Raw genomic sequence first — 14,009 nt, 5'->3', positions numbered from 1 at the left:
AGGCACCCAGGCAGTACACTATAAATATAAGTTTTATTGATGTGTGAAATCCAACACATACAGCTGGCATCTCAGGAACACTGAAATAAGCCGCAACATCTCCGCCTGCTCAACAGCTCCTGGGGAACTCTGGACACTAACGAGTACCAGCAGCAAGCTGGGACCTGCAGGGCACTTACCTGCACCTATGGCACAGCCCAGAGAGCTGGCAGGGCCCTGCCAGCAGCCCCATGCTTCCCATAGAGCCCAAGAGCTCACCTCCACCCTGCCTGGTTCCTGCCAGGCTGCAGCTCTAGGCAGCAGTGCCCCGGTCCTGCTTCGCAGCCTCCTCCCAGCAAGGCAGAAGAACCCTCATGGGACTGCCACAGCAGAGCTAGAGCTGCAAGAGCAGGATCCCTCCACCTTGGATGTGTTATTTGTATCATGTTTTGGCAAACAGTGCCAGGAAAAAAGCAGCTCACTCCTGGTCATGTGGAAACATGGATTTCAACACCTCTGCATGGCTCACGCCTGTTCTGTATCACACTTACACCCCACAGTACAACCTCCCGTGCACACGTGGAAGCAGCAAAGGCTAGAAAACCTCAGGGTCCAGTGTAGCAGGAATGCACTTGGAGATCTCAGGCAGCCACAGGCTGCTGGTGGCAGCAGGGACAAGACAAATGGTGTGTCCACACACAGGGGAAAGGAAACTCTGGTTTATTGCCTGATTTGAGAGGGGTGAATGCCTGGGAGAAGCCCCATCCCCTCCTTGTCCTATCCCAATCTTCCCTCCAGCAAACCCTAGTACCAGCCAGGTGATGATGCATTTGCTCTTCTTGTGCGTGTGACAAAGGTGGCCCGGACATGCATGGTGGTGAAAGGTCATAGCCCTGCTTGCCTGCCTGCATTCACCGCACACATGAGGGAGAGGCAGTACCTGATAGAACTGTGCCCATGGGCTGAAGGAGCCAGGCTAAGGAGCTGAAGCAGTTTTGGATGGGTTAAGGTTCAACCGGTGCTCCCAGGGGGCACCTGAACCCTGTCTTCATCTATTCAAAGTGCATTGCAAGGGAAAGCAAGGGGCAGGGAGGAAGAGGAGGTGTTGAGGAAGAAGCCTGCTCTCCTCCATCACATTCCTCGTGATTATCCAGACGCGTTCCTTGGTGGGATTCCCGTAGCCAGACGCACCCACAGCCCTGCTCCCATAAAGTGCATCCTTGCTGCTGTGTGCCGGGCCCAGCACATGGGTGCTCCCCACCCTGGCAGGACAACACAAGACCCAGTCTGGGCACTCCTGGCTCCACACCACAAAATGACCGGAGTTATTGCCAAGGGGTCCCTTTGCATTTCTCTGTGCCTTCCATCATCTGTGGGATTGCCCTCACTGAGAGGGAAGGGGCAATGGATGGCCCTGTTCAGGACACTTTCACTCAGTTCACTCCTCCTGCACCATCTGCCCTTGGGCACCACCAAGACTGCCTTTGCCTGGGGCAGGATCTGCCAGACCCAGTCCCTCTCTGCTACTCTGTGCCCAGATCCCTCCCTCATTGCAGCCCCTTGGTACCAACACATTCACTTGCAAGGCCCGCTGGGAGTGCTGGTGCCCTTCTCTAAGGCTCCTCGGGCTTCCTGTTGCCATGGCCCTGGGGATGAGCACCCTTGCTCAGCTTGGGGACACATCCATTCTCCATCTCCAGGCTTGCCCTGGTCCTCTGCCCCGCAGTGGCCCCATACCCAGTCAGCAACCCGTGCACTCACCAGCACAGGAGGCCTGGGCTGTGCTGAACTGTCCTGGAGATCCTGGAGGTGCTGCCAACTGCCCCATCCTGGACAGGCTGGTCTGAGCAGCCACCTGCGGAGGTACCTGCTCTGGCAGTCTTCCTCTGGCCATGCCAAGCTCAGGCAGCCTGTCCCATAGGGCTTCTCTGCAAGCAGCGCAGGCTGGCCAGCAGAGGCTTCTGCTGCAGCATTCCCATGCCTTGAGGGACACAGGCAGTGGCAATCACAGGTGCCTTCTGGTATCCCCCTCTGTTCCACACATGGGCCATTGCTAATCCATCTCATCGTGGTCCTTGTGGGAGTGGTAGTGGCGCTGGCTGTGCTGGCACAGGGCTGTCCCAGCAGGACTCAGTGCTGGGAATGGCAATGCCTCCAGTGTGCAGGAAGCTGTGCAAGACGACATCACTGGCACCTCCCACCACCTTGGTATCCACCAGGGAAAACCCTCAGCCCAGCAGTGCACACTCTACACAAGGCAAGGCTGAACCAGCCACAGCCCGAGAGCAGGACAGAAGTGAGGCATCAGTCCCATCAGCCCCAAGGACAGTGAGATGGAGAAGGGTGACAGCCCACAGCACCCCCTGGCTCCCTGCCCATTCATCCACCTCATGACAGAGCACACACGGGGACCATTCCCCACTCGACCCTGTGGCTGCAGCTGGCAGCATCATGCCAAGGAGACTGCAGCTCCCAAGCTGGCACAACTCCATTGCAGGGCATGGCACAGAGGTGGCGGTGAAGGAAGATCCAAGAGTGGAGGGGAATTCTGTGAGGGACAGCAGAAAGTCAGACAAAAGCCCCCGAGGGAAACCCCGATGCTCAGCATGAAAAGGGCATCAGGGCATATCCTGCTTCTGAACCCTCTGTGCAGGAGAGCCCCGTCGATGCAAGCTCCTCACAGCAATACTGTCCAGGCAGGGGAAACACGGCCTTGCTGAGTGCCCAGCATCATCTGCCGTGTGTCTGCCATCCACCTGCAGGCCAGCCAGACCCTGCTGTGTGGAGCAGTCCCAACATGAGACAGTTAAAGCAAAGGACAGTCTCAATGATTTTGCTGAAATCTGGCCTTTGCCCTGCAATTCCCTGCTGCTCCGAGAGTGCCAGCAGCATCACCTCAGAGACTACACTGGAATCAGGGCCCAGCATGCCAGGATGGGGCAGAGCTGCTTTCCCCACGTCCATGCTTGCAGTGCCATCCCGTGTGCATGAGTGACCAGTGCAGCCTTGTGACACCAGTGCCAGCGACACTAGTTCCAGAACACCCACAGGGACGGGCCGGTGCTATGCAGCTAAGCAGTGTGCTGTGTTCCTGGCAGAGCAGCATGTGCTGATGCCCCACCAGCTCTGGTCTCAGTTCTGCTCCTTTGGTGAGCCAGCGAGGTGCCAAAATGCCTTCCATCCTCAAGGAGTGTGGAGAAGCACTTGCCAAAAGGTACCTTTTCTTGATACAGTCACAAAGTGCAAAGCCCTTCTCAGTGTTAGGGCTGCCCAGTGCAGAATACTGCTGGGAGATCTCACCTGCTTTCCAGTTCTGGCACTGTGGGACCCCCTCCTGCACAGTGTTACCGTGGGAGCTTTGCACTGTGATGAGGCTGGGTGTCCCTGGGGATGGATGGCATCCCCTCCTTGCACAGCCGGCGTTGCTCATCCTCCTTGGTCTGCTGAGACAGCCACAATTGTGCCGTGGGAAGACGGGTGAGGAATGAGATGGTACAAGGGAAGGGTTCAGGGCCAGCTCTTGTCCTTCATCAGTAGAGGCTCCGGTGATGGCATGGCTGAGCCCAGCCCTGCTTTTCAGCCACCTTGCACTAGCAGGGCATGGGAACCTAAATCTTCCCTGCTTCATGCAAGCGTTTGGAGGGAGCAGTCACTTCTCTCCACATTCTTTGATTCTATCCTTTTGGCTGAGACCCCGAAGACAATAGGGAATGAACATGAGACACCCAAAGGCATGAGAATACTGTTGTTTTCCCAGACCCTGCCATATCCCCAGGTTTGAAGATCGTATCTCCGAGGATAGCATCCAAGCAGAAGTCTGAGCAGAGCCCCAGGTCCTTCCTTTGCCTGCTGGATCCCTTTCCCTTCCATGTAGAATGGGAAGCAGTTGGTTAATAAAAAAAAAAAAAAAAAAGAAAAAAAAAACCAAAACATAACAAATAAACAAAAACCAGGGAGGATTTAAGCAGAAAGAAAAAGAGGATGCAGTAATTTCTGTGACTATGGTGACAGGAAGCACTCAAGCCTTGTGCAATTTGGCCTATTGCATCTTTGGGCTCTTCTTAGCATTGACACACATGCTGCTGCCTAGGGCAAGCAACAGGGCTGTGGGCTGCACTGTGGATCCATGCTGTGGGTGTCTCCTCCTGCCTTCAGCCCCAGGACATCACTCTCCTCTTGACCTTGCTCAGCAGACAGCTGCCTCCATGGGACCATCCCCAGAGTCCCGGTGTGTTGGGTGGAGAAGGGCAGTGCCGGGCAGAGGTGACAAGAGGGGACCCAAGCTCTGTGGGGTTGGGCAGTCCTGGGGGACAGAGTGGCATGTGCCAGGGCTGTACAAAACGTTTGCAATGAAGAGTGCATGGAAAGGTTAAAACAGTTCCGAGATGTCTCAAAACCCTTCTCGACTGAGCCAGGCCTGGCTGGCACCTACCAATGCCTCCGCTGTGGTCCGTGACCTGCCAGGAGTGCTGTGTCCATCTGCAGAATGTCTCTTAGAGCAGGCCAGGCCTGGGAACGGCACTGGGGCCCCATGGCCCCTTTATCTCTCTGATTTGACTTTGTACCTGAGGACCAGGTAAGCCAGGAGCCGCAGGATGACGAAGAAGATGCCCAGGATGAGGAAGTCCAGGTAGAGCTTGGCCTCTTCCACATCCAGCTCCTGCAGGATCTTGATGGGTTTTTGGAAAGGACAGAAGTCCTCGAGGCATTCCAGGTCCTCACGCTCCATGGCATAGATGGTGAGAATGACGCCCTCAAAGCCGTATCTAAGGCAGAGCACACCACGAGCATCACTGCATGTCCCAGGCAGCCCCATTCTCTCCCCAGCCTACGGGAGCCCAGAGCATGGAGTCCCACCTGACATAGGAGACATAGGAGCTCCACTGCAGGTAGGTGGGGATGGTCTTGAAGCTGACAAAGAAGCCGGAGAAGAGCAGGACAGGGATGGCAGTGACAGGTCCCACAAAGGTAGCCACCTGGGGAGCAGAGACCATTAAGTGTCCTGTCCCTGTCCACAGGCACTCATGCCTATGGGCAACACTTCTCTCCATCCCTCCTTGTCATGGGACCCGTGCAACTTCCCTCCCATCTCCACGTAATAGGTAAAGCCAGGGCCCCATCTGACCTGCAGAGAAGTAGAAGCAGCTCCGATGAGAAGCCCAAGGGACTGGGCCACCAGAGCTGTGGCGGTGGCCAGAGCAGAGAAGAGGAGGAAGCGTGTGGCTTCAGGTGGCTGGCCTGTCATCCAGTACACGATGCTGCAGTATGCAATGGGGCAGATGATCTGGAGAGGGGCAAGCAAAGAGAGCACTGTGCTGGACCCATGGACATCTTCACACCACAGACCCTTCCTAGGGGATGGAGGGATGCAGAGACCCCTCAAAGGCCAGCCCAGGGAACTGTGTAGCCGGGCAATTGGCTGTGCCAAGGCAAGCACATCAGCACTGGGGCCACACTTTCAGCCCAGCTGAAAGCTCACCTGGAAGGGCACATCTGCCATGGTCTTTGCCAGGTAATAGGCTTTCAGGCTGTACCAGTAGTTCAAGTGCTCTCTCAGGAATACAGTCATCTCCTGGGGAACTGCATAGAAAGAGTTAGCAATCAACAATGTCCTGGCCTGGGCTGCTCCAGCCCCTGCTCCCACTTGCCCTGGTGCAGGCAGATGTGATGCTGTCCCAGCACAGAGCACCAGGCAGCCTCCTGCCTGCACCGTTAGTGTGCGAGCAAATCTTCACCAGGGAACAAAGTCAGTGACCAATATGGGAACTTTCTGCACAGAAAAGTCAGCTTAGATGGGGCTTTTTAGGCAAACCTTTTGAGGAAGTGGAAGAGGGGTGAAGCAGCTGAAAATGCAGACATTTTCTCAGAAGAAAAACCCAAAGCATTAAAAACTCCAGCATTCTGCTTCAAGCCAGCAAGTACCTTATAGCCAAGCATTAAATAAAGAGCACAACTGCAATATACCCAAATAGCAGTTGAATGTTGTCCCTCTTGTCTCTTATTTCCCCCCTTTTCCCCAGCACATCTGGCTCCACCACACACCACCCTGCAGACACGCTGCTGGAGCACCCCCTCTGACACTGGGCTGGGAGCAGGGAATAGGTGTCGGGGGAAGGAATTCCTTACAGGTGAGGATGGTGGGCATCAGTGCGGCGAACATGAGGAAGAGCATGGAGAAGAAGAGGAAGCCGGTGTTGTTGAAGACTTTGCCCGCGTCGTTGCCGATGTGCAGGTAGAGCAGCCCAATGAGCACCCCGATGCAGATGTGGGACATGAACCGCAGGTGGGTCAGCACCTGCAGGCACAGAAGGAACAGGGGCTCAGTGCTGCATCCCATGAGCATCTCAGCAGATCAGGGGACAGCCTGCCTGTTCCTCGAGGGTGAGCCCCACTCCAGCCCCCATTCAACTCCTGTTTCTGCCTGTCCACAGCAACTGAGAGGCCCCATCCCCTCAGCTCTGGCCCAGCCTCCCCTGTCCTCACCGTGTCCCTTAGGATGCAGATAAAGGTTCTCTTGAAGAGGATGCAGAACTGAGTTGAAGTGCTGGTGGCAAATGTGTGGCTCTCGATGTGGTCCACGTCCTGCAAGACAACAGGCAAGTCAGAGACATGGGTCAAGCTCACATGTGCTCCCTGTGAGAGAACAGGTACAGCAGCAAGCACATTGCTGTTGCTCAAGCCAAATGGAAGCTGATTGAACATCTCTGCATTGGGGGCAGAGGAGACTGAGTGTCCCAGGGTGGGCACCCTGTTACCTGCTGCTCCCTGTCACCGGAGGAAGGTCCTCTCATCCCCACTCACCGCCACACAGTGCGCTGGGCATGACGGATCTGATCTGTCAGGGCTGCTCTTCTTCTCAGCCATGGTGCACATGCCATTCTGGACAGCTCGGAACAGGACAGGGTTGAGGTCCCCATACTCTCCTGAGGCCACCTCAATAACTGTGGAGGCAGACAGGATCCATGAGAGGTGCTGAGCCAGCCTTGCCATTGCTATCCCCATGGGGCAGGGGTTGGGGCATCCAGGGATGCTGCATCACAGAGCAGCACTGCCCAGCCAGTGCATAAAGGGAAGGGTGCAGGCAGCCCTGCTCCATGGGGCTTCGGCACTGGATTTGGAACTTGCCACCCTCTTCTCCCCACCACGGCCCCAGCTGTTGTAGGAGCACTCACTGAAGTCAGCAGGGTTGTGGTATGTGGGGCAGTGAAGGCCAAGACCCTTCAGGTAGGGGATGAGGTTGGTCACGATGCCTTTAAAGATGCACTGGCCCTGGCTCAGGATGTAGAGCTGGAAGAAAAAGCCAGGATATGGGAAGTGCAGAGCAAACAGGGGCACTGTCACCTGTTCCTACCCACCTCCCTGCCCTAGGTGACACAGGGCAACCTTGCCACACCTTGGCCAGCAAGGCTGTGTGCCACACAAGTCCCAGGTCAAAGGCCTGCAGCCCATCCCTCCCATGGCCTCTCTGCTGGGTCTGGAGCCAGAGGGACCCTGCATCCCTGAAGAATCCTGTGTCCAAGCCCAGCCCAAACCTTGTCGAACATCTCAAAGAGCTTGGCGCTGGGCTGGTGGATGGTGCAGATGATGGTGCGCCCACCCTGAGCCAGGGACCGCATCAGGGAAACCACCTGGAAGCAGGAGGCACTGTCCAGACCGCTGTGGCCACACAGGATGGGGTGGAGGAGAAAGAGACAGCAGAGAGAGAGAAGAGGAGATTTGAGAGAAGGAGGAGTACATCCTAAAGATGCCCTTGCTTGTGGGCATCTTTTCAGATTGATAGAAAGAGCATCCCTTTGCAGCCATAGCTCTGCCATCCCTGAGCCCTCTTGGGGCTCAGGTGGGCACACTCACATCCCACCCTCAGGTCTTGCAGCCCTTCTGTGCTCGGAGTGTGACCCCCCCGGCGCCCCCCAGCAGGAGAAGCCCAGCTTGGGCAGGCAGTGCTGGGCAGCCCCTCACCTCGTGGGCTCATCGAAGAACATGACAGGAGGGTTGTTCACCAGCTCCAGGGCGATGGCCAGGCGCTTGCGCTGCCCCCCCGACAGCGAGCTGGTGCGGGTGTAGGAGCACTCCAGCAGCCCCAGAGCCGTTAGGATCTCATTCACCTGTGAGACAGCCTCATTGACCATGGGCTCCCATGGGCCCTCACCCCATCCCTGCCACCTCCCTTCAAACTCCATTGTTGGGAGCCACTCAGCATCCCCTGGTCCCCTCAGGGTCCCTCCTCTCCATCCTGGGGAGAGATGAAGGGTCCTGGACATACCTTCCTCTGCACTTACCAGCTCCTTCTTCACCTCCTGCTTCTCACTCAGCTTCAGGTTAGCAGAGACCTGCAGGGAGAGGATGGGCAGGGGGACACGACTGTCACATGTAGGGAATGGAACCAACTGCACCATGGCCCAAGGGCTGGGAGCAGTGGCTCAGGATGAAGGGAGCAACAGCAGCAGGATTTTGCCCACATGTCCCAGAGCCCTTGGAAATGCCTGATGTCAGCGTGGGCTCAGTGCCTGAGGACACAGGATGCCCACAGAGCCCAGCAGGCTGCCTGGCTCCAGCGTCACTCACCATCATAGCCTCCAGAACAGTGAGGTGTGGCAGGAGCATGTCATCCTGCATGATGTAGCAGGACATCTTGCGGAAGGTGCGCAGGTCCCGGGGCCGGCCATTCACCAGGATCTGGCCCTTCATCCCCGTCTCCCTGCAGGAAAGAGGAGTCGGGGGAGTGCAGCACAGGGCCCCCGGCCCTGCACTCCCAGACCCATGGGCTTTCCCCAGCCTCACCTGTACCCAGCCAGGATGTTCATGAGCGTGGACTTCCCAGCACCCGAGGGGCCCATGATCCCGATGAGCTCCCGCTGGCAGAACTTCCCTGACAGGCATTTGAGCAGTGTCTTGTACCCTGCAGGGAGAGAGCAGCATGGGTCTGGCTTTCCAAACTGTGTCCATCGCCATCCCCAGGGCTACAGCCACAGCAGCTGTCATGTTCAGCATGATCCCTGACCCTGGTCCTTGGCTAACCCCACTGATTTCCAGCACCAAAGGGGCACATGCCCTGGTCCCAGCAAAGGCGAGGGAACTCCCTGGGTCAGGGCACATAGATGCCGAGGAAGATTACCAGGGTGTGACATTGATCCTGGGCATGTTTTCAGATCCTTGTCCATAGGGGTAGCAAAGATGGGCAATGAGAAGCAGGGTAGCATGGGGCAGGCAGAGTCCCCAAGCCTGCTGGATGCCTGGCTGTTGCCTTCATTGGCATTCATGCTGAGGCTCCCAGCAGCAGCCACTGCTAATCAGACCTGGAATTATCTCTGCTTTAAATGCAGCCGATTAGCATTTTCTGGCAGAAGGAACATGATGTGTTGGGAGCAGAGAACAGGCACAGCCTCAGGCTCTCAGGAGCTGTCCCTAAAACACAGCCCTGGCAGGAGAGCAATAGTATTGAAGGGCGCTAGGACCATGCTGAACCATGGACCAGCTCTGAGCATCTCCTTGTTCAAAATACACCCTTCCTGCATCCCGTGGTGGCAGCTGGTGTCAGGTGAGAGCAACACATCCATCCCCAGCCCACCAGCTGGGGCAAGCCCATACAGGTACAGGTCATAGTCCTAGCACCACACTAGCGGGGGTAGCCCTTCTGTCTTGTCCATCCCCAGGACAGGGGGTCCAGCGCCACAAACTCCTGGTTCGTCCTTTGCACCCCTCGGAGTCAGAGGGGCAGCAAGGGTGAGGAGAGGAGGGCAGGGGGCTGTACATGACCACAGCAGAGCAAGCACGGCCGGCAGCCCCCCCCATCGCATCCCGGCACCACGCACACAGCTCCGGCACCGCGCATGCTGCTCACGTCGGCGCCACTGCAGCTTGCGCAGCGGTTACTTGCGTTCATTGACTGCCAGTAACCTCCCGCTTAGGCACAGCGGGAGCCTGGATGGATCGTGGGGGCTGTGGACAAAGGCACCGGGAGCTCCCCCCGCCAGCTCCTCCACCTGGCCCCGGGGGAGAGACCCTCCCATTGCCATCCCCAGATCCCAGCACCCATTGGGATGCTCCTCTCTGGTCCAGCTGCCTGAGCCTTTCCCCCTCCGTCCCTGCAGGGCACTGGCTCACTGGCAAGCAGCGGGTCCGAGGACTCCTGGGTGCTACAGCACACTCTGTCCTAGGGAACCCAAGTTATGCCATGGCTCCCCTTGGGATGTTGCCTCAGCATCCCAAATGGGCAAATCTCATCCTGAGGATATTCAGAATGCCCCCACTGTCTTTCAGTGCCTCAGTTTCCCCCGCTGCAGAGCCCTAGGGAACAGGACGGGATGAAGCCTCAATCCAGGGCTCCTGGGTGGCAGAGCACCTTGCTAAGCAGCCCTGTGCCCTTGGTCTGCTCATGCCAGACCCCGGCTCATCCCTGCCTGCCTTCGGCTTCTGCAGATCAGCTCCCCCTCCATCTCATGGGGCTGCCTGATTAGCATCCCATTAACTGAGAAAGCTAATTAAAGCAGACTACCACCCACCAGCCGCCATCTGCCTCCCCTCTCCCCTCCCTGAGCTCTCGGCCAGAGCTGTACACAGGAAAGAGGACCACGGTGTCAGCTGCGCAGGGAGGAAATCCCCTGCAAACCACACAGATTCTCCTTGCCAAGCTCTAAGCTGTGGCACCCTTTGGGGTCTCCTGCTATTGGCACATCACACACAGCCATCATACCCCAAACAAGAGCACTGGGGAAACCCATCCATCCTGCCTGCCCCTGAGCCTGGAAATTAGCTCCATCTCCCCCATGCAGCCCTGAGCAGAGGATTCCCTGGCGAGAGACCTCTTTCAGATGCAATCTGCTTTCCCTGGGCATTGCACAGCAGAGGTGCACAGCAACTGCTGCAGGACACAAGCCTGCCCTCCACCCATGGGTGCCCAGCAAGGACAGCCAGCCACAGTGCCATGTCTAGCACTCAGATAGACCCCAGGGCTGGACACCCAGCCAGGGGTACGATAACCCTGCAGGTCCCCTCCGCTGCCCTTCCCCAGCCAGCAGCTCCTACCTCTCTTCCTCCACCAGGAGCCTTCCCGCACAGAGTAGGACAGGTCAATGAATTCGATGTTGACAGCTGAGCGCTTCGGGAGGTGAGAAAACCTCTGGGCCTCTGTGATGTGGTTCTCAACCTTCTTCAAGTGGGTGGTGAGGAGCGGGGCATCGGCAGGGCTGGCGTGGCACACCGTGTCCTCCAGGGCAATGGAGACACATGTGGGATCCATACCCTTCTCTGCCATCCTGCTGTTGGAGATGCACAGGGACTGACTCACTGTGAGTCCCTAAACCAGCCTACAAGTCCTTCCACATCCTTTCCTGCTGGCCCCCTCTGCCCTGTGGTACATTGCCCAGCTCTAGTGTGGCTCCCACAGCTAGATAGAAGGATGGACTTGGCCAGAGAGCTGAACTTGTGCCTAGGGGCTTACAGCGAGGTGATCAGTCAATAATTCATGCACCTCCTGTGGCTGGTCCAGCTCTGGCAGCAGAGCTAGCAGGCTGTTCAGCCCTACTGCTGCTGGCTAGCTGCCCCATTTCTCTCCACCATGGTGGGCACAGGATAGGAGGTGGGATAACTGATGTTCTGCCCTCAACAGGAGATGCCCAGAGGTGCCTCGAGGGCCCTAAGGGCTCCCCAGGAGCTGCCCGTGCCTGGCCCATCCAGGACTCAGGGGACATGGGCATGGAGTCCCAAGCAAGCAGGCTTTTCCAGCCAGCTTCTCAGACAAAGCACAGCATGCCTCACCCAGGTTCCTGAGGCAGGGCAAACCTGCCTTGATTAGACACTCAGCTGGTGTCCAGGATCCCCATGGGCTTCCTTGGTCAGCCTTAATAGAACAGGGAAGGGACCCTACTACTGCGAGTCCTTCTCTGCTTCCCTTGGCTCATTTCACCTTCCTGGCCCTTACCAACACAGCCTCAGAGACCAGGCCAGTACTTAATTGGGGCCATTGCATGATGCTAATATGCACACCTGCCCAAACGTTCTCTTGCTGGGCAGTGTTATCTGCCTGCAGCCCTCCCCACAGCCGGCTGCAGCACGGCCAAGCTCCTCGCATCTCCGCTTGCCTTGCAGATTCCGCGGTGCTGGGGGGGGGATGTTAAGCCAAGTAGAGTGTGGAACCCTCTAACCCCAGATCCCACTGCAGCACCAAAGACTGGGGGGAGGCTGGGGATGCCCACAGCCCTGGGAAAAGGAGCCTGAGGAGGCTGGGCCCGGCGCCCATGTCGCCTCCAAGGCTGGGGTCCTATCGCTTCGCTAACCTACATTGTGTTGAGAGCAGGCTGCAGGCAGCTCCCCGCTGTAGCTGCAATGCACACACACAATTCCCTGGAAGGAGCCGCGCCGAGATCTTCCCAACCCTCTCCCCGCTGCAGATAGATCCCTTTCAGGACTGCAAGGAAGCCCGCCCCAGCCCCGGGGAAGAAGAGGTAGGAGCGAGGACCCCAGCGCTCAGCACCCGCTTGGCACCGCCGTGTCATGCAGCCCCCAGGGTGCGGGCCAGCGGCAGCGGGGGGCTCGGAGCGGGAGAACGACACCGCAGGCACAAAGCGCCCTCGGGCTCACCTTGACTCCTTCGGCCGGGCGCACAAGGAGCTCTAAATCCCGCAAGCCGCTCTCCGCGGCTTAGCCCATCCCCGGCACAGGATGCTCTGCCTTGCTCCCCGGGCAGCGGAGGGGTGTCCCCGCAGGCTCACCTGCAGGCTGCGGGCGCGGGGCTCCTCTCGGCGGGGTCCGGCCGTGCTTCCCTCCGCCGCAGCGCCCTCCGCCTCTCACTTCTCCGCAGACAAAGGGGCGATGCCCGCGGCGGGGGCTGGGAGCGGCTCGGCGGCGGCTCCGCCGGTGCTCAGCGCCGGCAGCCGGGCTGGGCGCTGTCCCCGCGGGTCTCCAGCCGGGGTCCCCTCCCCATCCCTCCGCAGGGCTGGGCTGGGCGGCGGCCGGGCGGGCAGGAAGGGATGGAGGGAAGGAAAGGGTCCCTCCGACCACCGCCCAGCAGTCGCTATCAGCACACCCGAGCGCGGCTGCTCGGCGATGCCCCTCTCCTCCAGCTTTGTGGCTGCCGCTGCCTCTCAGGGTGGCAGGATGGGCTGCCCAGGCAGGCAGCACTGCCAGGCAGCGAAAATCCTCTTAAAGGGACCGGCCCTATTTCCTCTCCCTGCAAGCTACCAGGCCCTGAGCATCCCTAGCGCACAAGCCTGGGGTTCACTAGCCCTGTCTCCGCATGCTCCCAGCAACCCTCCTCACTGCCTGCTCCTGTTCACATACGGGACAGAGCTCACCGCAGCTCCCTCCATTGCCACCTCAGCCCAAAACTCCGTGAAATAAACACCCCCTAAGTCAAGTCCTGCCCGGGACACTTCTGACACCGCTTAGTCGCTGTAGATCCACCCCAAGAGGGGCACAAGCTGGGTGAAACCGGGGCTGCAGCACAGAGTGCTGCCTGGGAAGCTCATACCAGGCATCAAGAGCCAGGGCTGGTAGTGATATAGGTGGCCAAATAGGGGCTTGATAGAGGAATGCACCTGCTCAGGGCTTTACCCACATCACACACTCACTTCTGCATCTCTTCAAGCAGGACCTGCCATCCCCGCCCTCGGCAGCACCACGCCTGGCTCCACGCTCGCTGTTACTCACACCTCTCCCCCACCACAGCACTTAAACACGAGAGACATATGGAAATGAGCTGCACTAACAAGAGTATTAATTAAAAACCATCTGTTGAGCCAAGGAAAGCTTCCCCCCTCCCACAGCCAGCCTTGGACTGGGACAGAGTTTAGGGCAGTGATTTGGCTCCTCGGCAGAGAAGATTCAGCCAGTGGGGCAGGACAGCCCACAGGCTGGGATTAGGGAGGGCACAAGGAGGTAGTAATGGAGCCAAGCTCCATACAGAGTCTTAAGTAGTCTCCTCACAGAGCAAAAGGCACGCTGGACCTATCCAGTTTGGTCTGTATTCAGCACCCTGACTTCCACCCCCAGGGCACTCACCGTTAGCAGGTCCCTCTGCACAGTACCATAAC

General features: G+C 58.2%; 1 protein-coding gene across 2 annotated transcripts; it reads right to left on the bottom strand.

Annotated features, from left to right (window-relative positions):
• Window positions 1–3,186: 3,186 nt before the first annotated feature.
• On the bottom strand, window positions 3,187–13,273 carry ABCG4 (ATP binding cassette subfamily G member 4). 2 transcript variants are annotated; one of them, XM_062608713.1, is made up of 15 exons: window positions 12,690–13,273; window positions 11,005–11,234; window positions 8,761–8,878; window positions 8,545–8,677; window positions 8,259–8,309; window positions 7,939–8,084; window positions 7,512–7,635; window positions 7,152–7,266; window positions 6,781–6,920; window positions 6,463–6,561; window positions 6,106–6,274; window positions 5,459–5,559; window positions 5,105–5,263; window positions 4,837–4,955; window positions 3,187–4,745 (listed from the first exon to the last, which is right to left on the bottom strand). In XM_062608713.1, exons 2-15 carry the CDS (start codon window positions 11,231–11,233, stop codon window positions 4,520–4,522), a joined length of 1,929 nt encoding a protein of 642 aa, XP_062464697.1. In that variant the 5' UTR covers window position 11,234; window positions 12,690–13,273; the 3' UTR covers window positions 3,187–4,519. The 2 variants fall into 2 exon arrangements, with proteins under 2 accessions (XP_062464697.1, XP_062464696.1); XM_062608712.1 differs by having other exon boundaries at window positions 11,005–11,237; window positions 12,690–13,271.
• Between the last annotated feature and the right edge of the window lie 736 nt (window positions 13,274–14,009).

Source organism: Pezoporus occidentalis, unplaced genomic scaffold (assembly GCF_034315485.1).
Source record: "Pezoporus occidentalis ecotype Australia unplaced genomic scaffold, CSIRO_AGI_Poc_V1 ctg130, whole genome shotgun sequence".
Classification (NCBI taxonomy): Eukaryota; Metazoa; Chordata; class Aves; order Psittaciformes; family Psittacidae; genus Pezoporus; species Pezoporus occidentalis.
The sequence above is the reverse complement of the archived record's forward strand: the minus strand, read 5'-3'. Positions and strand labels throughout refer to the sequence as shown.